Raw genomic sequence first — 23459 nt, 5'->3', positions numbered from 1 at the left:
TCCTGAGTACAGCGTGCATCCTTTCCAAATCAGGCATCAAAATAGCTCATAAACCTACAAACACTCTGCGGACAGTTCTTTTGAATACCAAAAGCAAGAAGTCTGCATCAGAGTCATAGAACACTGTATACAGTATACCATACATTGCGCGCCTAGGTGTACTGTATATGTGGGACAAACATCTAAAACCCTCGTAACACACATATAAGTACATTGCAGCACTATCAGAAGGAAGGACCCATGAGAGGTTTTTAACTGGGACACAGTACAAGTAAAATTCAGGGCTGATACTATAAGTACCAGAGAGCTGGCTGAATCAAGGCTCTCAAATAAAAATGCCATTAATAGACATTTGGACATGAACCCAACATATGCAGGCTTAAAAAGAAGAACAGGTAAATAATAAAAAGACTTCATGACCAGCACCCTCCAAACCCCACCTTATTGACAACCCCCCCTTGTACCCCACCCCCTCATTTGCTATATATTACCTTTGTTTCCTGTATGTCTAATCCTTTTCCTCTGAAGATGACACCTAGTAGGTTGTCAAAAGCTTAGAAATAAAAAACTATTTTAAGATACATGATTAATTTTCTCCCTTTGTGGATTACTAGCTACAGATATGCAAACCATATTACAGACCTTCACTTACATATACATGACATCTAGTTTGCCTGTTTTGGCTTGTGTAGAAAATGAAGGTTTCTTAACATGAATGGCACCTCCTGCCTTTTTTAGCTAATCAATTAAACATTTAACAGTTTGAATTCTGCTTACCATGATTTCTTGGATCATAATGCTAAAATAACTGAACAATGCAAAAATCCATAGCACTGCATGTCATCTTCAGATTAATGAAAACTGTAGTGAGTTTAAGATATGGTTACATCATGGAAAATGATTAAGCCTGGTTATATTTCAAATGTAATATTACTATTTTTCTGTTTAGTTTCAAACAACAAATCAGTTTGCAGGCCCTTTCTATAATTTCTATGCTGTAATCAGCAGTTAATTTTATTTTCAGTGAGTCATCTTTTATTCAATATGATGGCACACATGCAGTTATTTTAATAGGCATGGAAGGTACCATTGCTTGCTCTGCCACCTGGTATCCAAACCCCTATTGGCCTCTGTATTTCCAAATAATTTAGGTACTAGATCAGGGGTGTCAAACTCCGGTCCTGGAGGGCCGCAGTGGCTGCCGGTTTTCATTCTGACCATCTTCTTAATTAGTGACCAGTTTTTGCTGCTAATTAATTTATTTTATCTTAGTTTTAATTAACTTGACTCAAGCCCCTTAGTTGTTTCTTTTTCCTTAATCAGCAGCCAAACAATAATGCAACTCAAAAGAAGCTTCCACATCTGTGCCCATCACACAATATCTGAAAATAAAGAAAGGTGAAGGTCTCAGTAAGGCTGATCTCTCGGGTTACCAAGACATCATGATGGCGTTCTTGGAAAAAACAGAAAATCGACAGTTTTGGAAATGTCTGCTGTGGCAGAATGAGAGCAGCAACAAGCCATGGAATTAAATAACGAGTGTAATTATCAGCAAGAATCGGCTTCTAATTAAGAGATTGGTTGGAGTGAAATTGGTTGAGTTTGAAATCCCAATTTAGCTGGTCATCTGTTGAAATGAAATGGAGTTTGAGGCCAGACTCAGCTTGTCATTTGTTGACTCACTTCAAATCTCATTTCTGTTTGACTGTCATTTAACGAAAAAAATAATTAATTCAGAGGACAAAATCCTTAAAAACAAGACTATTAAAATGAAGGGAAGAGAAGTTAATTAGCAGTGTAAACTGGTCACTGATTAAGAAAAGGGTTAGAATGAAAACCTGCAGCCACTGCGGCCCTCCAGGCCAGGAGTTTCACACCCATATACTAGATTGTCCATCTTGGTTCTCTACCTTATGGTTTAACCACAAGTTGGCGTACTGCTAACACCACAAAATGGTACATAATGCATTATGGTACCTTTACAGAATATTAAATACAATAAAGTAACAGGTGTGTTTGGGGGGGAGGAGGCATACCTGAATTGCTATTGGTACTTTAAACAGGAGTGGAAAGGAAGGTGGATTAGTCTTGTAATTCCTTGAGAATTCCTAGAATATAACAGACCCTGAGCAGGCTGAGGATGTATCTTCAGCAGTCCTACATCAAAATTCTTTATCTTCTCAAGACAACTTGACTCATGGCCAGCCAAAGATCTAGGATTCATTAAACCAATTAATTTTTTGTATTCCATAACCAATAGCAGCCAGGGTTTTTTGGATTTCACTGAGTAGTATGGAATTCAGTCTGGGTGCTTTCTTTGTAATCTGATGGATGTCTTTTAACACCATTGTTGTATTTATCTTGTAACTGTTACTTGTTACTACGTTGAATGACTGTTGTCGGCACAAGTTGTGTTAGCCTCAGCTGTTCTCTTGTTATTAGATGGTCATTTAATCCATTTCTTTGAGCGGTCATTCATTTGTGACATCACTACGAGGATGCCATGCATTTAAACTTAGGAAAAATGGCTGTTCTTGATACATGCCTACTGGCGCTTTGGAGCAACCGCTAACACACTATATTCATAGCAGCTTGAATCTTGCCAGTCCTGCTTATGAATTGCAATGACACATAATACACTGGCACTTGTCTATCTGCTTTAATAGTGTTGTCTTCCACTATAATTCTGTTTATTTCTGAGCTGTCAGTTATTTAAGAAGGACATGCATCCTTAATAAAGTGACCACTTGTTGTTCAGAATTCTAAGGTCCATCCAGTAATCTATAACAATATTCTGCATTAATGTATCATCCAAGGTCATAATGTAACACCACATTCCTCTTGTGTTTGTCTGATAAAAATGACCTTCACTAAAAAAGCCAACAGTAAGTGATATTAATTGGCCCAGAAATGCTTTTTCAAGTATCTGGCCACATTCCAGAATTTTAATGAAAGTATCAAATAAAATATTTGTTTTAACCCAACTACAATCCTGTTGTGGCCATGGAAATAAAGACATTGACCCACCATATTTCATTTTCATTTCCTCTGGTAACACATTTCTTCAGTTGAAACTTGGATAACAAGAATACCATTTTCATTTCTGGCATATTCCAGGATATATCTTCTGCTTTTGTAAGCAACTAATTCATCAGAAGGTAGTTTAGCTTACCTTGCTTTAATTGGCTTTTGTTCACTTTATTGTCTAAAACTGCTTATCTGTTTACTTGTTTTTTTTTGTGTGGTATTTTTGTGTTCTTCAGTCTTATCTTTGCAGGATTTCTTTTCAAAAAGGTTTTGTATTTTCTCATTAATTTTGATGGTATTTGAAATTATACTGTCAAGTTTTAATCTTAATAAAATGTACATGTTGATTTATTACCAATCATTTATAACTGCTTTAAGGAATGTCAGATAAATTGGAACTGAATTTTCAGCTTCCTATGTGATATTAAGTTCATTGGTTCTTGTAAAGCTATATGGATTTGTAAGGAAACATGAATTAATAAATCATAGGGCAAAATAAGCCATACTTAGTCTTTCAGCAATACTACAATTTGTAGAAGTATGTATTTTTTATTTTTTACTTATTCATACAAAGAACCATACCCTTAATTCTTTGAATGATGACTTTTCAAATAACTTGCCCTTTTTTTAACATGAGCTCAGCCAGACACAGTAAATCAAAGTGAAGCAAGTCTGACTTTCTTTGAAAAAGCAGAATCTCAGATTTCACAAGCCATATGATGTTCAACATTTTATTATACTTCTGAGCAGAGTTGCAGCACCAGTATCCCTTAATAAGGAAAATTGTGTATACCTCAGATTTCTGCTTCTTTATCTCCCAAACATCTTCCACATGCTGCCTGTTTCATTCATGTTGGTCTGATGCGTACATTAGCACAAGGTGTGAAATCCTAGTACATTCACAGCTGCAGTCTGTTGTCATTTGCTGTAGCTGCTTATATTTATGGTCAGTTTGCACCCAGCATTGCCGGCATCTGGTCAGTGTAATATTATTCGCAGCACATGTAGAAAACGCAACCCTAACCACTCACTGATATGCGACTACATTTTTTCTGCTTTCATTTACCTAATCAGTATTTGAATCTCAGCTGTGAAATATTTATTATGACTGCACGGGCCCTCTTCCTTTTTGCCCTGTGATCAGCAAGTGTTACTTATGTGGCTAGCCAGATGTGCTTGTGCAGCTCGCAGTCACCAAGCTGTTGTGGGACCAGCTGCAGAGTGTCATTTACAAAAATGAAATCCAGCAGAACAATGGATACAAATGAGCAAGGTTTAAAGCAACATTTTACACTTCAGGATCACATGCTGTAATTTTATTGTATAGATCAAAAAATTAAGCATTATGAAGCTGTGAATGTCACTGAATTTTTCACTTCATAATTTCTTATAATTACTAAAGCATGTTATCCTTTTTTTACATAAATAATGCAATTGGGCAATATTTTAACCTGTTGTGATATTTCTATTTGTTTCATATTAACTATTGTTATCATTGTGATATGCCAAAAGTTTATGTTTATAGGGCCAGTATTGTTATATGTCCAGAAAATGGTAAAATTCCTAATTATGTGAGAATCAATATTAAGTACTTTTTAGTAATGTTTTGGACACTTCCAGCTTCCTTAACTTTGCATCCCTTTATCAAAAATGTCTGCCTGGTGTAATAATGAAGTAATCTCATTCTAGAAGAATATTGTTTGTGTGGGTTATCATATCACTGAAGGAAGCATGATGGTGTAGAGGTTAGTGCTGCTGCCTCAGAGCCCTAGAGTCTTGGTTCAGTTCCCAGCAAGATGACTGCCTGTGTGGAGTCTGCATGTTCAACTTGTACCTTATTTCTTCCCACTTCTCAAAGACGTTCAGATTAGGTTAGTATCAATTCTTGTTTCCTCCATTATGAATGAGCAAAGGCGCTGTACCGGTCAGTGATGTTGAATGATTATTTTATTCCTAGGATGGGCTCCTGCTTCATGCGCTGGTACAGTGGTGAAGTAGCTTTTTAACATCCATTAATGGATTGATAAATTTCAAGGATTCCCTTTTTTAAATATATTATTACAAGTAGCTTTTGTTGTAAAGTATGCTTTACCTAGATAGCAAAAATGTAATCTAATATGCTGCCATCCAGTATATACAACTTGTGTGAGGGTACAACAACTATGAGTGAGCAATGGTAGAAAGGAAACTAGCAACACATTTATCATTGCCTCCCTATCCATTTATTAACATGTTTATCCAGTCAGGATTACAAGGGAAGCCAAGACCAGTTCCATTACCATTGGGTGCAAGTCTGAAACCAGCCCTGCATGGGGCTCGACTCTGTTACAGGGAACACTTGTGTACACACTCACAGTCACTTGTGTGGGCATAGTTTAGAGTCTCCAATTAACTTTGCATACTTTTGTCATTTTAACCTGCCAGAGGAAACCCACCACAAACACAGGGAAAACCTGCCATCACCAAATAGGTTGTGCTTGGGCTGAAATTTGAACCCAAGGTTATGAAGCATCAGCAGTAACCGCTATGCCACCTATGACAATTAAGATTTAAATCTGAATGTGCTAAGATATAACAAATGTCAAACTTTAGTTTCTATAGTGGTTGTCCAAACTTTTAATTTATCTGCTTTATTTCTTTAAAGATAAATCGAGCTCCAAGTTTTGGAACTGATCAAAGAATTGATTATGATGTCAAGAAGGGCGTCCTCCTCAATGCCATGAAGCTATTAAATATCAGGTAATATTATTTTGGAACAGCTCAAGTTTTTATAGCTTTTATTTTTACCTAAAGGTAAAAGCCTTCCTATATAAGAAATGACAAGTCATTATTACATCCACTCACTTGCTAAACACAAGACCCTAAGTAGTACATTTGTTTAATGGCTGAAAGATTTTTGATTTTATAAATTATGCAGCTCAGATTTATACCAGTATGTGCAAACTATATAGTATTTTATTAATTAAACTGTTCGTTACAATGCTGTAGATGTATTTATCTTTGTATTTCACATTATTTAAATGATTTTAATACTGTATAATAATAAAATACCTCCAACCATTTAGGTGCAGTGTGTAATTTCAGGACGTCTGTGTCTCACAAATAATAAATTATTGTCTACAAAATACAGATCTAAATATCTAACTCCACACTGATGTTTGTTTTTTACTTCTATTTCTGTTGTGAGAATTTGTTTTATCCAGCTTTAATTTTCAAGCTTTTACAAGAATAGTATTTGTTTCTGCAAATACTGTTAGTATTTAAAAAAATATTTTTTAAACAATATGAGATATGAGAATATGAGTTGAGATGTGATGATCCTTATTATTTTAACTCATGCTTGAGGACAGTGAGATAGAAAGAACACTTTACCACAGCTGAGACTCTTTTATCGCATAGTGCTTATCATAGCACATTGCCAAGGGTAACTGTGAATATTTATTGTTAGTCCTTTATTTTGCCTGGACAGTTATGAGTCCAGCAGCATATTAGCTTTGGATCGATTGAGCCAAAGTCCCAGCAGAGTGCTCTTTAATTCAAATCAGCTTGTGTTTCCCACCAAGAGAAAAAGCAATGAGCAGCTTTAAAGTTGCTTGACTGCTTTACAATTTTTCTGAATACCTTTAATGTGCTCCTCATGGAATAATTCCCAAGAGCCAGGGAGGATTTCAAGAGTTTAACACTGTGACACACCCTAACATTTGATATTTACATTTTTGTCTTTATTTCTATTACAAGGAATTCCAATGGAAAAATATTTAAAGCTTTGGGTATCATGTTTTGGCAACTGTGCGAATATTAGATTACATATTTCATTCCAGTGCTGCCCTTCATTGCAAATGCAGGTACTGCCTGAAATGTAGCACAGGAAGTAGTGCAGTTGAAACAGTAATTTTCAACTGTTAAATGTGCCTGTGGTCCTCAGTGTAATTGTACTGTAGGTTTTAAGTGCATTTGTCAAGCTAAAATCAACAGCTTAGGCAAATCAGCTCGAAGACCAAATATGAAAATTAGTACATAGAACATTTTACAAGAAATAAGGCACATGTTATGTTTGCTAGTACTTTTGTGTTTTCCCTTTGTCCAGGTTGCAACTTTGTATGTTGTTAGCACTCTGATATAGACAGTCAGGATGACATTTTTACTGAGTGTCCTTTTTTACTGCATATACAGTGTATGATATGTTTTGACAGGCAAAGTGTTTTCTTGCTATTACTCTCAATTTAAAAACCTAACGTGGTTCTAAATTTAGAAATTAGTTTTATGTACTTTGTCTAAATGTAAAATAGTAAGCCTGTGGGATTTTTTAATAAAGCACAGTCATTTTAATGAATCTTATGTTGGTGATGCTATGCATGTTTTTTGTGATAATGTGGATTTTGAACAATCATTTTGTGTTTGCCTACATATTCATCAACAATTGCAATTATATTCTTGTTAATATGTCAATAAGGAGTTTTAGAAACATGTGGCCATAAGTGTGAATAAGTGTGCAATGCATTGGAAGGGAATCTTGTGCCTTCTTGTTTTATCACACTGCTCCAATACTGTGTCAACCTGGAGAAAACAGATTTTAAAATGGAACTATGGACTTTATAGACAAAATATGGATTTAATGAATAAAATAGTCTGTAGAATGTATAGTTTGTGTTGTGTTTGATTTGGTACTTGAAATTGAAAATTTTTGGGCAGCAGAAATCATAAAAAGGCAGAACTTTATTGGCAAGTCATCTGAAAATTGCTCTTAGTCCTGTGATGTAAAAACATACTTTACCACATTCTACTAAATATGACTAGAACAAAGGTATTTCTTTTTATACCAATAGAGAATTTAATTTTCATTGTATAGCAGAGCAAACAATAAAATACATTTTGCTCATATTTAGAAATAAATCCCCAAATTATGTATAACTACCCATATCCTGTAATAACTTACTATGGCTCATATAATGGGTACTGTCTGTGCTTCTCTGAAAAACTGTTATCTGTTTTTTCTTGGACCATGTCCTTATAAGGGGTCCATGTCCTTATAAGGGGCCCATGTCCTTATAAGGGGTCCATGTCCTTCTAAGGTACACTTTTACATGCTGACTTGTTAGATAAACTCCGTGTTAAGCAGATTTTATTATCCACTGAAAGTCACTGGTGATATTATGGGGACATGCAGACACACAACAAGTTAAGCAAACAGATATTGTGAGTTGAAAGTGTTACATGAAATGGCATTGTTTTTTAGTGTGAGAATGCATATGGCAATAATACCCATACCATCAGGGGCTAGTCTGCACTTAGGAAAAGAAATCTGTATTTTATTTATATTAAATTATATTCTTTTTTGGCCTGAATACAACAAAAATTATTCACATTTGTCATTAAAATGAACACTTTGGTCTTTAATTCATAAAAATGATCGATTACATGTGACCAAATGAAGTCTCAGACAAAATCCACATCAATAAGCTATTGTTCTTCTCCAGATGAGTTTTGTTCTTTTCTAAATAGCCAGCAGAACAAGCAAATGTCGATTCCATTACATCACCGATGGTGTTTCAAAGCAGTGTTTGACCATGTTTGCTTGGTGGTTGACTTCAGAGAGGCTGGGCCAAATATCTTTGTGTTCTTCAATTTATATTTTATTTAGGTTTTCATTTTCCATTTTGCATGCACAGTGTAGCTTTAATTATTCTTATTCTTTACATTTGAGGGTGCTATTTATGATCATGTGAAAAAATCTTGAATTTTATTTTAAAAAAGAAAATTGTCCCTATCATCGACATGTATTTTAGGAATGTATTTGTTTACAGATTTTTTTAACCTTTTCTGCTTAATGGCATTTTTACTGATTGCATTCAACCAAATATAAGCAAAGCTGCAAACAGATCTTTCTTTGCTGTTTCTGTTAGTGTCAAATGATCAAATGATGAAAGAGGCTAAATTAAAAACATACATTAACAGTAATTGCTATATAATAACAAAAAGCTTATACAGCCAAGTGTAACTTGTAAGTAACTCATTAAACAGAACAGACAGCCTTGTTCAGCGCACCAGAGCTTTCACAAAGGGACTGAATTAAGTAGCAGTTATAATAAAACATAAATAATGAGGCCCTGTAGTCTCAAGCTTGCCAACAGTCTTGGTGTTCCAGAAGGTGACTTCCAGGGTTTTTACTTCTGAAGTTTTTTTTTTCCGGCAGCTGAATAAGTCTTTGACTCATGACAAGATGATCTTAGATAAAATAAGTAGTGATTGCCCACACTTTCATCCATCCATCCATCCATTATCCAACCTGCTATATCCAAACTACAGGGTCACGGGGGTCTGCTGGAGCCAATCCCAGCCAACACTGGGCGCAAGGCAGGAAACAAACCCCGGGCAGGGTGCCAGCCCACCGCAGTGCACATTCATCAAAAGAGGTAATCAGTCATATCTGGTCATAGAGGTTGTCTCAAGTCTGTCTTGTATATTTAGAAATTGGGGGGACTCGGAGACTTCAAGCAGACTCATGTTTTATTAGTTCACAGTGCTAAACACTAGAATCACAGTAATCAATCTAACAGGTAGGTACTGTACATAGCTTATATTGCCAAGAAAGGAAAAAGAAGAAGATGGAGACAACTTCTGCCATTAAAGCAGTTTACATTTTGGGCAAACTTTGTCACACTGTAGTCATTTCTGGCGGCAGCCAGTATTCCCTGTGCCTAACTTTAAAATAACATTTTTACAGATTGTTAGCAAACTGGCCTCCCTTTACATAGTCTGGTTTGATATAGATTTTAGTCTTTCATATGCAGAAACCACCATTCTGCCCGATTATATAATAACAGTGTGTGGAGAGTAACATGGAATTAAAATAGATGCAATTGCAAAATGACCGAGAATGGCTTGTTATCAAGGTACATATTTATTTAAAAACTAATAAGAAATGTTAAATAAGGATTTTTGTCTTGTAGCATATACTACAGCTCCTTAAAAGCTTATGGACCAGGCAAAGTAAGGCTGTTCCATCACAGTGGAAATGAATGTGACATATTGTGACTCATTTTTACCAAACTGAGAACCTCTTTACTGGAGCTGTCAAGAGCTTCCCATAGAAGTACTCATGGAAGGGTCTTTTTTACATTAATGGAGTATGAGTGCTATGAAATGATTCATTATTGGTTTTTCCAAGGTTTTTTGTTATTTTTAACAAATATTTTTTACCCAGATTGGGGTGGTTAGTGTAAGGAATTCAAATGTAGCATTTTGGAATCCAGTAAGTATTTAAAGTTATGAAAAATATATTGCACAAATTTTTTGGATGCAGCCATTGATATATAAACACATTTTTGCCTTGCTTTCATAAGTCACATTTTTTTTTGTAACAAATGTCTAATGTGGATATATTGGCATGTGCTGCTTGTGTTAATACACGTGAAAAGCACATTTATTTGTAATTGGTTCAGAATTATATGACAGTCTTTTTAGAGCGCTTTTGCTAATGTATTTTTAAACGTCTTTCTCTTTTGTAAAAAAGCACATTTGACATGCCATTGAAAGCAAAACTTTGTATTCAGTTAAAAATATGAACAAAAGTAAGTCTGCAAAAAACAAGGAAGAAAGATGTTGGAAAACTGACAATAGAAACTTGTTTAAAAGACAATGGAATGGTTACAGTATTTCCCCTATTTCAGTTTGCTGCATGTAGTCCTCAATTGTACACATGATATTCTCTCATGTTGTCCTTCACCCTCCTTGATTTTCCAAGCAATTGACTGTCAAGTGCTTTTAACTAGTATTAAGTAAAACTCTTTGAAAAACATTTAACAGATATTTCATTAAATCGTGATCAAACATTCACTTCAAATTTACATTACTAAAATTCAACAACTGAGGTATAGATTTTCATCATTCTGTTTTCATAAGTTATTATCTTGCATTTATTTATTTATTTTTGGAGTGACTCATGGATGATGAGTTTTTGATCCTTTCCATCCATCTCATCAGGGTAAAGAGATTTCAGTAACATGTGACTGTCCTGATATGCATCTTTCTTTGACGGTTTGCCAGAGAACCAAAAGTGAACTCAACACATACTCTATACATCTTTTCAAGGCTCAAATCAGAAGGTGGGAATTCTGGTCCTGATGAAAAGATGTTTTGTAAATTTCTCTTTATTCTTAATCAATGAATAATAATTTTAATTAAAACAATATTGGTTTTAGTGGGATCTATATTTTAATTATCTTTATGTGTTAAAAAAGTGCTAATATCTGATGCCCTGCATGAAACTACAGATTTTACAATATGTAGTTGTCATTTAATATACAGTACAAAATAGATGTTGTAAAGAAGAACATCCTACAAGTAAGTTTATCAAACTCTACAGTAGACCCTAGTAACAAGCATAAACCAATTATGTAATAATGAAATGAATGAACAAGAATGCCAGCTAACACCGTTATATCCATCAGTTCATTATTAAACTGGCTTAATCCAATTCAACATTATTAGCTAGAATATATCCCAGCAGGGTCAAGAATGAGGCAGGAATCAGCATTGGTTAGGGTGCCAGTCTATTGCAGTTATACACCATTAGATAATCAAGGGACCATGGACAAAGTTCTGGTACCATTTTGCTAACTTTCATCATTAGTCCTTCTTGGATGCTACATACTTTTTAAAATAAACAGCTTGTAATACCACTTTGTGTTAGTAAATGAATTTGTAAAAAATATATACACGTCACGCAGGAAAGGTAGGAGTGAGGTGGACATTTAAAGGAAATATGTTTATTTCATGCAAAAGTTCTATAGAGAATCCTAAGGAATGTGTTCCCTTTGGTCACAGTTTTAAAGAGATGTTAGGTCCCATTTTTATAATGTAAATGCATCCACAGCACTTTTCCACTTTTTGGGATTCCTGCATAATATTTTACAATCATTAACTTATTTAAAAGGTCTTTGACCTCAAGCACATTTTGCTGAGTGAGAGAGCTACATTACTGATAATAGGCAATAAGTTTTGTTTTTTTGGCCCTACACAGAGGCCAATGGACACACCCAGTGCTAGTTCATCTAAAGAGAGTACAAACTGTCTTAACAGGTGCGTTGTAAAATATTGAATATTTCTGTCATACTATGTTTCTTTCTTGTCTATTATGGGCTCCGAATATCATGGGTCTGATATAGGATTTGTGGGTGTTGCGAATGTATGGCTACTTTGAGCACTTCTCTGAAGTAAGATGCTTTTAGTTTATTTAAAAAATAATAAAACATTCAGCTTCCTACCAGAAAAGGACAAAATTCACTTTCTAGATCAGCCACTTACAAAATAATGTATGATTAGATTTTTCCTTAGATCACACCTTTTCATCATTACTCCAGCAAAATAAAGAATGGTAGTTATTGCCTTCATTATGTTCAGTTTAAAATGATTAAATTATACAGCATAGCTAAATATATATTTGTTGACATAGTCATCTGTGCTTTTGAAACACACTTACTAAACTACTGTGTATATTGTGCCATTTGAAAAGTATATTTATGAAGCACAGCATTTGCTGTATTGAATATATAGTTTTAATATTGTTTTTTATAATTGGTTTAATTTTTTGCTCCAAGTCTTTCACTGAGCTCAGCCTGTTTTTAACAGTAACTTTTGCCAGTTCCTCTCTTATGCCATGTCTCATTCACTTTTGGGCCAAAATATCTTCTTTGGTCACCTTTTGGGGCAGCAGTAGCTCAGTCGGTAGAGCAGGTTGTCCAGCAATCGGAGGGTCGCAGGTTCGATCCTGGCTCCCGGCATGAGAATGCAGCTGTTGTGTCCTTGGGCAAGACACTTAACCTACCTTGCCTGCTGGTGGTGGTCGGAAGGATTGGTGGCGCCAGTGTTTGGCAGCCTCACTTCTGTCAGTGTGCCCCAGGGCAGCTGTGGCTACATAGTAGCTTATCATCACCAGCGAATGAATGTGTGTGTGAATGGGTGAATGACTGTTGTGTTGTAAAGCGCCTAGGGGGGTTCTTGAACTCTAGTTAGGCGCTATATCAAATACAGGCCATTTACCATTTACCTGTATCACCTTGGTGAAAATATATAAACATTCAAATTCAAACTGGATGACAGAAAAAAATAAAAATAGAAGGATGTATATATATAATGCAACTTGAACTCTGGAATTGAAAGTTTATGAAAGGTTTGTGAGGAGCAGTAAAATTTAAGAAAAACAAGGTCACTGATGTTTTTATAAAGTGCAGAACTTTGTCAATATTTATCCTAGGAAGTGGTATGTAATCAGGTTACTGAAGACACCAACTCTACTATTCGGGTTAACCTCGATTGACCACCAGACTGTGAACTTATGAGCAAAAAGTGATTTATATTATGGGAACTTTATGTTTTATTTATGTGCATACTGCATGTAATTTCCATTTTCACATTTTATATATCTGAAGAGACGGAAATTGTTTTTTGTTTTTGTTTGGGGATTGTATATACAGTATACTATTAGTGTTTATGTATGCTACAGTTAGATGGGAGAGTTGAATGTTTTTTAATAGATTTTTTTTTAATCATGTTTGTTTATATGTACTGTGTGTTATTTTAATCAATTCATCTCTATTTTGACAAGTCTTTTAAATTAGAACTTCTGTATACTGATTACGGCTTGAGGTTGGCCTTTACCTAATTTAAATCCATCAGTTATTTTTCATTAGCTTAAGGGGAATATTTTTCGGTGTTATTTTCTTTATCCATTAACATGGAGAGAAGATATTTGATATTATTTTCAGTAGGCTGTCTGGCTGACATACGGTTTTTGGGAGCAGAAAGGACATTGGGCTAGTGTACAATAGGGGATACACTAGGTATGGACTGTGTTTCTGTCCAGACAAGGGTGAAGTAATTGGGGTCTAGTTGAACACCAGAAGAACACACCTAAATCTGGTAGATGAAAACTGAGGGTTCCAGCTTAGAAGATGTGGTACCTTGCTTCGGGCAGCATGGTTTCTATAGTGGGAGCCTGGTAGTTAGAAGGGCTCAGAAATGTAGGGTTATGTGAGACATCTATTTGAAGGTCTCGTAGGTGGGACCCTGGAGTTTCAAAAGGTGTTGCTCACCATGATCCTGGGAGCTGCCAAGCAAGTGATGCTTGAATGTAGTTTACTTGCCATTCCTACCAAGCTTAGAGCTCAGAAGAGAGCGTAAGACTACTTGAGTGCTTAAGGCACAGCACTTACATACAGAAAGCAAGTGAGGGCTGTTTTGTTCATTTGATATTTTGTCCTTCAATTTGTATTTATTACTTTTTAAACAATGATGTTAATTTCAACTTTGATGTTCATGTTTTCAGTTGGACTAGCATTTAGAGGTTGCTTTAAAATTACTTTAAAATGATTAAACTTGTACAGCCACTTGCACCAGGAAGAAGTACTACTAGTGATTTACTCTTTTGAACCAGTTATTCTCGAATCAGTTCAGTGATGATGTACTACACATACAAAGAATGTAGTGTTTGTTTTAAGTTTCATCGTGTTGGTACTTTGTGGTTGAGAGCCTGGATTTCTAACAGACGATTGCATACTGGAGAAATTGCAGTATTATCATTGCCCTTCTTAATATAGGGACTGGTCTGAAAATTATCATGGAAGGCCTCATGATTTATCTTTAATAAATAGTATTATTTCCATTTTTGCTGTACTGATAAATTTTATACTGTTTAGCAATGATGCAGTAATCTGTGCTATGGGCTGTTATCTTAATTAAAGTAAAAAACTAAATCCTGCATATATTACTGGTGGTGCAACTACTGTTCCTATTTTTCAAATTCATGGGGGGCTTAGTGATCAGCATCTTTTCTAAGTAAAGCTTTGAGTCAGTTCCTAAAGCTCATTAATTAATTCTGTTAAGAGTATCCATTCACACTGACCTTTATAGGCTATATTGTTTTATTGCTTAGTCCATCATCTCTGCAATTTTAGGCGTTTGCTAATGTCTGAGAGTAAATATGGTTCTATAAAAGTAAATGCATAATATTTCATTGTGATCGCATTGTTGTTTGCAGAGAAAGCAAAGATGTTGTGTGTTTAGTTGTGTTATTTTAAGTGTTATATTTATAATAAATTTTGGTTAAAAAGTTTCCTATATATCTTCAGTTGTAAACAAACCTCAAACTGTATACTGTCTGGTATTCTCCCACACAAAGTTCAACTCCAAAATTTCTCTCACAAAACAAGCATGTTATTGAGCATAAATTCAATTGTACAACTGCAATTGTTGACAGGCATAGTCAACAACAAATTACGGCAACAAGGTTGAATGTTTGACCAGTTATAAGATAATAAATCATGGGTAATGCTTGTTCATTTTGTCATTGTAAAATTATCTGCCATAAGCATTTTAAGAACTCAAGGAGTGTTTCAGATTGGATTGTCAGCAGAATAAAAAGTCCTCTCCCAAATAATCTATAATGAATCTGATGCGAAGTCCCCATGAATCATTATCATGATAGAAAGCAGATTTTATTTGGCAACATTAGTAGCGAGATTGCAGGCTGAATTGAAACAGTAATTGGACAACACAGTAATGCTTTATCCTTGTTGAAAATGTCCTGACTAAATATGTTAGAAAAAAATGTTTTCGATAAAATTGCTATTCATGTAAGAAGTAAACAAAAGTATATTTGTATGTATTAGTATTAGTATAATAATATATACTGCTTTTGGAAATTGAGGAGGATACAATTATTTTGCATACAAATCTGGTCACATGATTGCTTTGTTGCTTGATGGATGAGGCCAAAAAGTCTTTATACAAAATCAAGCACTGGTACTGTAGATGTATTTTATTTTCATTCATATCATGAAAAATATATCTCACCCATAGTATCTTCATGTATAGCTTTCATTTCTATTTTTTACTGTCAGGTTACACACAATATTTTACACATATGCAAAGTCCTAATTGGAAGATCTGTTCATCTAGTGCAGTCTCCTGGGGATGTTTCCATGATCTCCTTCATTTTTGTAAGTCTAGGACGTGTGGAGACTGTCAATTATGATTTTGCTTTGATAGTTGTATGGTGAATATCTGATATTTATTTTTAGAGACTGAGAGAAACATCAAGGTTAAGAATACAATAAATATGAATTGTTGCATCCAAGTTCCTTGGACCTTTAATTTTGAATATTCTAAGTCTCCCAATATGTTTCTCTTGTTAAAATGCTATACATATACACTGGAAACTTTGGTTCCATGCTTTCGAAGATTCACTAAATTAAGGCAAGTGTTAACTGGAGCATGTTCCCAGTGCAGCATTTGTGAGGCAGTATTCACAGAACGCAATATATTTTTATTAGAATTACTTCTTTGAAAAATTATTGATCAACAAATTGTTAAACTTTTAATATAGAAATTCACACTAGAAAAGACTTTCTTGCTTATTGTTATCTTTTCTGAGTTTTTATTAAGAATATATTTATTGCTTATTGTTATCTTTTCTGAGTTTTTATTAAGAATATATTTAATGGAGGTGTTCAGAGGAGGCCTAAAATGATTAGACAATATTTTTACTACTGAAGAATTAAGTATGTAAACATTTATATTTGTAGAGAGTAATGAATTTTGTTCTTCCTATGTATTCTTAAAGCAAAATATCTTTGAATATTTGATTACAATTTCATTCTTTTCTTGAATTTTTAGGTCAAGCGACAAAAAGAGAAATCTTGCTCAGCAAAAGGCCGAAGCACAAAAAAGGCTTTATGGACAAGGTTCAATGAAGAGGCTGTCAGCAGGTTCTTCTGAATGGGAAAAACAGCGGCATACCCTTGAGAGAAGAAAAGAGGAATTAGTATGTTTTTTGTTTTGTAAATTATATTTGAAATTTAAAATACTGCTCTAAGAGAAATCAAGTTTAACATATGTTACAGTCATATGTGATAACCTATAACAAAGAAAGTAACACAATATCTAAAGTCAAAGTTTGACCATGCACAGCAAATGTCCTTTAAATTAGAGATGCATTGCATTTGTTAATCCTAATCATCATCATCATCATCATTGGTTTAATGTTACTGATTAGCTATGCACAAGAACATGGTGTCAGTATATACAGTAAATACTATACTATATATTTAAAATCTCCAGCTCAAAATGACTTTTGTAATGGAAAAATTCATTAACAAAAGATATATTTGTATAACATAACAGAGCAAACTGCTTTCAAATGGATACGCCTTAAAAGAGAACCCCAAAGCAAATTAATTAAACCCACAATCCAGAAATCAAACTAATAAAAACTATAGCTAAAAAATTCAAAACAACTAGAAAATCCATGCTTTACTTACAAAATTCACAGAAAAGAATTAATTGCCAACATGAGGACCTTATTCCTGGAAGTCCAGTATAGAGGCTGAAGAAGAATGCTTGGGAGCAGTGTTCACAGATTTCTCGTTCCTGAGATTGTATCTAACAGGACAGGGCAGACAACAGAAATCCCTAATAAATACATCTTTGTATAATACTAAAATATAGAATAAACAATATTCAATAATAAATAAAATAGCATAGAGTGTACATAAATTACAAAATAAACTGAAAAAAATGACAAACAAAAAGAAAAGGCGGCTACTGTAACAGTTTAAAAATAATGCAAATAACTGAAAAGTAGTATTAAGAAGACTACATTACATTCATAGTTAAAATTCATGGCATAGCAAAAAGCAAAAATATATAAGGAGACTATGTGATAGACTGAGTCAGTAGTTCCATACTGAGAGAAACAGCAAGGGATAGAGAATTGTGTCAAAAGAATATCTAGAAATACAGTCCAATTATTCCTCCTATTGACTGAAATAATCTCAAACATAGAGTGCTAAATTCTGCAATCTCGAAAGCAGCAGAGTAACACATTAAAAGTAACTTGGGTTACATAGTCCAGCTACTTTTTAAAGTAACAAGTAACTTAACACAATACTTACCTTATTAAAGTAAAAATATCTGCATTGTTATTATTCCAGCAGCACTGGGTGTAAGGCAAGAAGCACACATTCTGGGTCTTTTGCAGGGCTCAGTAGCATAGCCAAGCAGAGAAGAGTTTAAATAAAGTGTCAATTAGACTAAACATATTTCTAAAACACAATAAAATGATCACACCCGTCACCTTTATTTTAAGATTCACAGTGGTCAGTGATGACATTTAACTCTTTTTTGCACAGTTTAATGAAATTGGAACATTTTGAAAAAAGGAGAACTTCAGAAGATTACTTCCCGATGTAAATGTAAGTTTTTAAGAAACCAGGTTTCTGCCTTCACTGGGTTATACATCTAAACCTGGTTATGCATGTGCACGTAAATGCACTCTATGTGACCCAGTATGTGATGTAGTGCTTTTAATGGTGCTAAAAATCCTGCATTGTAGAGATCCCCCAATAACATTTTAAGTGTTTCGTTACCCAAGTTAAAAAATAAAATCAGTAGTTACGCCAATAAATATTTGTTCACTTTTGCAATCCCTTTGCTTATTCTTTACCCTTTTCATATGCAATTTTTAGTCTGTTTTAGTTCTTAAAGACAAATATGATCTGTTTTTCATGGGACACAAGAAAGAATGAGTCTTACACAAAAACAAATTCACAAAACTTACCTGAGTTTGTTTCTGGGAACAGAGTTGTCCTAGTGTTGCGCTTCAAACATTTGGCATAGACTAATGTTAGTACGATCAGTAGAATTTGTCATGTTAGAAATTTCAGCTGTCTTGTAGTGTGAGCAGTCTTACAAGCCAATTTTCTGATGTTGTCATCACATTTCCAGAAATTCATTATTCAGCGACAGCAGTGAAGTGTGCATTGTACATGTAGAGTCTGAGCACCCACGTCATGGCATGTCAATTGCACCGAATGTATTTGTGCAGTTTGAACACATATATAACTGATAACTCTATCACGTAGTGTGACCATTCTTAAAAGTATCTTGACTACTTTAGAAGTGTTTTTAGAAGTAATCATTTACGTGGGTTGAAATTACCAAGGTATTGTGGATGAAAGACAAAAATGGACACAAATGTCTGCATTTTTAAATGAAAATGTAATAGTGTGGACCTGGCCTAAGTCACTTAGAATAAAGGCATTATATGCATAATAAGTATTTTAAACAACTTTATAGCTTTTATATTAGGGTTAATCCCACATTGCTAAAGTAAAGTGCATCAAACACCTCTACCTTAACATTTAATGACTTTTGTTTAGACTACTATAGGAATTGCAGCAACTATACAAACAACATTTTAAAAACTGAAAAAGTAACAATTTTTGATTTTATATTCAAAAATCTAATTTCACCTTACATACTAAAACAGCAGATATGTGAAAATTATTCCCTGTTATTTTGGAAATATTGCTTTAAGTGTTTAAATATATACATATATATGTATATATTTTATACATCTTGTTTAAGATGCAAACAAGACACATTGTATGGGCTTCATTTCTTGTATTCCTTTAAGTTTCACCAATAGCAGGAGAGGTACCAAGTTTACGCATAAACTGCAGAGCTTTTTACTCTAATTTTTTACTCATTTTTATTAATACTTCTGAAGTTGTGGATTGAATTAAATTTGTTCACTTTGCAGAACATTTCAGCATAATTGCAGATTATTATATTCTGCCATTCTACAAAGTTTTTAACATATTGTCCATAAGTTTAGTATTATTTGAGGCATAATTAAATGAAGTGTAGCAAATTTTAGAATATAGTCATTTGCAGTACAGAAATCATACCTAAACTTGTAGATTGTTTTTGAATCGAATAAAACCAGAGCTATGGTCCTTATGCATTTGTTTTAGGATGAGCTATGGTTTAATGATCTGTGTTCATAAAATCACCAGCATGCCATACTCTTAAAGTGTTTTACTTTTGTAATCATCCATCCATCCATCCATCCATCCATTATCCAACCCGCTATATCCTAACTACAGGGTCACGGGGGTCTGCTGGAGCCAATCGCAGCCAACACAGGGCGCAAGGCAGGAAACAAGCCCTGGCCAGGGCGTCAGCCCATTTTGTAATGATGCTGGAGACAAAAAAGACTACAAAGTAGACTTGCTATGGCTATCAGAGGAGGCAAATAAGACATTGTCTCCCTGGAGTTTACTGTGATTTGTATTGTCTTTGGGGTTTATCTGTGTGTCAGGTTAACTTTTTGTGTGTATCAAATTATTCCTGAGTTGTAATAATTATAAAAGTATCTTGAATGTATAAAATCTGTTTTCAAAAATCACTTTGTCCAGGTTAATGTGGAGTAGACGCTGCTCTGGAATCACTGAGCACAAGACAAAAACAACATAACATAAGCTCATTGCAAGACATATAAGTGAAATAACAAATAATACAATGATAAATGCATGCAAACAATTCATCTCCCCAATAGGATCTACTGACTTAGAAGCCTAATGATTTTTTTAAATACCTACATGTTCAAGAATTCTTAGAAAAATATTTCAAAATCAATAACCTTTAATTGTATATACAGTATGTCTGTGTATGTATTTTTTTAACTTTATTTTTTACTTTTTTATTGTACAGTAGTTCTACCTTTATAGGACAGTAACAAACAAGCCTGTACAAACTAAGCCACCATTAGATTTTCTAAATATTTGTAGTACACACTATTTTTAGTATGTGTTAGCACAGATATTTTAGTGCTTTACACTCCAGAACATAAAAAGTATAGGTTTCCAGGCCGAATAACAGTGTGGCCAGTACCACTAGTAATGAATTGTTGTCTACTTTTGAGTTAAAAAGCACTCGTTGCTCTGTACTCTTTTGTTTTGCTTTGCTCTAATCACATTCCTTTTGCTAGTTTCTGTCTTAGCACATTTCCACAGATATGTAACCGTGCATTTCATTTCACTTCGCAACAGTACAAAAGCTGCAGAATTAGTCTGATGAAAGGTGTTTTTGATTCTGCAGCTGCATGTTTATGCAGTGTGTCTAAATTAGCATCAATACCATAATGAGTTTAGAGATGCCAGCTAATATATTTTGATAATAACAGCTATGGATATGAGAGATAAATTTAGCAAAAACAGCATGCCACACTTTTTAGGAATGTGCATAAATCCTTTTGTAGGTTTAAAACCATCCAATATATGATGGGCTATGCATTTTACTGACCAGCAGTAGGTTTCTCTCTTTAGTATACTTGTGATGGGAATTTGCTGCAGCTAGGAATGAGCAGAATCACAGATAGACGTATCCCTTCCTTTTCCTTATCAAAGCTACTATGAACCCCAGCCGTATGCAGGCTCAAAAATATTGATGGATGGATAGATGAAATCTTCTATAAAGAAAAAAGAAGCTTATTAATATACTTATTTAGACATTATTTTACAACCTGGCCTGTAAAACATGTGATTGACATTTGGCAGATTATTTTGATTCACATTTCTGTAAGTTAATATTTGAAAAAGTCTGTGTAGGCAACCTTTTGCTCTGAAGGTTTTACTTATAAATTATAATGCAGTATGCATTTAAATGAAAGATCTGGCATTTTCTTTTTTTGTGTATTATGGCTATGACTCTGCCTATACCAACAGCAATATTTTGGCTTAATAGTAAATATAAATTATTTCAATTTAAACGTATATCAAATGTTACTTTCTTTCCTGTTGTATGGAAGAGCCCCTCATTGTAGTTTTGGATCACTGTTCTTACGTACTGCAGTGGGCGGGCGCCCTGCCCGGGGTTTATTTCCTGTCTTGTGCCCTATATTGGCTGGGATTGGCTCCAGCATACCCCCGTGACCCTGTAGTTGGGATATAGCGGGTTGGATAATAGATGGATGTTCTTATGTAAAGGCCGCTCCTCTTTCCTTTCTTCAACCATGTCCAGCTGCTTGGTAACAGCTGTTTCTGGGCTCTCATGTGAGCCAGTTTCTCTAGGTTCTTCACTCATATTTAAGCTAGTGCTGCATTAATCTCTACGCTTAGTCATCAAGTCTATCCTAGTCTCTCTAGACATTCATTTTTTTTTTTTGCGATTCCAGTTTCTTATTCCCTTTACTTGTGTTTCTTTGCCTGCTCCCATTCCTTCTGTTTCTACTCAGCTAAGTTCAAACATTTGCCATCCATGACTTGATCTTTTTCTCTTTTCTTAGCTGCCTATCTCCCAGCTTTTGATCCATCTTAATTTTTCAAGAGGGATGCGTTTTATTTCCCTTTCTAGCATATATCTGCTTAAATTTTATATAAAAAATGAATTGGGGAAAATAAATACAACCACCTTCTGAGAGATACCCATGTGTACGGTTTTGCAGTTGCTCTGCAACGAGAATCATTGCTGGGTCCAAGGAGACAGATGATTAGAATTAATCCACTTTGATGTACCTTATGCTATCACTGTGCTGATATTCCTTTTGGTTTTTTTGGAACTCTTTTAAACACTTGGAATACTTAAACTTCTAGTTTACTTCTGTAGATATTGGATGATATCAATTTTGTTGCTCCACAAATAAAAATCCTTTAAGATTTATGATATTAGTTTATTTTTGTAAATTGTAATCTGACATAGCATTGTTTTTGAAAAAATCACAAGTAGTGCTAATGACACCTGGTTTTTAAATATAAAAATTTTACTAGTGCTTATATGAACCTTGATATGTGAGTGATTATATTGTGATCACTCACTCTTTCCTGTTTTTCAGTGAACATATTTGCTTGATTATTTAATTTTATTATTCATATATTACCGTGCTTTGAGTGCTTCTAGTTGATAACATTTAAAATTGTGGCCTGGTTGACTATTGTAAAGTTAGTCTACTCAGCAAGTTGTTAATTCCTCATTTTACTAGTCTGAGCTCAATACATTTGTTGTAAATAAGCCATAAGCATGTATATCTGTACACCTTTCGAATTACTATTTTTTAACAACATGTATATCCTACAATTTATGCTGATGTCTTAGTGTCAGGATTATACAGTGATCTTCATGACAATTGCAAAGCTACATGCTTCTCTTGACAGTAAAGAATACTAGAGTGAATTTGATTTGCAATATTACAGATACATTAATAGATACATCTTTCTTTGCTGAGCAGTCCAGAAACACAGTGTAGTATTTGTTTAAGTCAGTACACAGTAATGGAATGGAAAACAGAGCTCAAGTGGAATTTACACATAATTTCAACAATCGTTTATGCTGTGGGAAAATTAAACCCACAATTTGAATTTCAGAGGACAACCAAAGTAGAATTATACACAAGTGCCATTAGAGCAAAGCTAATGAAAGTTTGAAATGTGTAAATCTACTAAGCAGACTTTTTGCACAATTCTGAGAAATGTACGAGTTTAAACAAAGCTAAACTCATGCAATTAAGCATGCTGGTCAAAGTTACTTCATCTTCCAGTTCACATTTTGTCCAAAAACTACAGGGGGAGTTAAAAAACCTCATTGTACAGTGCCAT

At 34.3% G+C, this 23459-nt stretch overlaps 1 protein-coding gene and 1 long non-coding RNA gene across 4 annotated transcripts in view; one reads left to right on the top strand and one right to left on the bottom strand.

Annotated features, from left to right (window-relative positions):
* The window catches only part of ttll7 (tubulin tyrosine ligase-like family, member 7), a 254532-nt gene that overhangs the window by 154607 nt on the left and 76466 nt on the right, over positions 1-23459 (top strand). For all 3 annotated transcript variants that reach the window (XM_039735295.1, XM_039735293.1, XM_039735294.1), the window contains 2 exons: positions 5672-5766; positions 16702-16849. In XM_039735295.1, coding sequence (XP_039591229.1) covers positions 5672-5766; positions 16702-16849 — 243 coding nt within the window. The remainder of the gene's footprint in view (positions 1-5671; positions 5767-16701; positions 16850-23459) is intronic.
* Positions 16510-23459, bottom strand: part of LOC120514760 — a 67126-nt gene continuing 60176 nt past the window's right edge. The window contains exons 2-3 of the long non-coding RNA XR_005630515.1: positions 17346-17466; positions 16510-16825 (exon numbers count right to left, since the gene is read on the bottom strand). This is a non-coding gene — a long non-coding RNA (uncharacterized LOC120514760). The remainder of the gene's footprint in view (positions 16826-17345; positions 17467-23459) is intronic.

This window comes from Polypterus senegalus, chromosome 14 (assembly GCF_016835505.1).
Source record: "Polypterus senegalus isolate Bchr_013 chromosome 14, ASM1683550v1, whole genome shotgun sequence".
NCBI classification, from domain to species: domain Eukaryota; kingdom Metazoa; phylum Chordata; class Cladistia; order Polypteriformes; family Polypteridae; genus Polypterus; species Polypterus senegalus.
The sequence above is the reverse complement of the archived record's forward strand: the minus strand, read 5'-3'. Positions and strand labels throughout refer to the sequence as shown.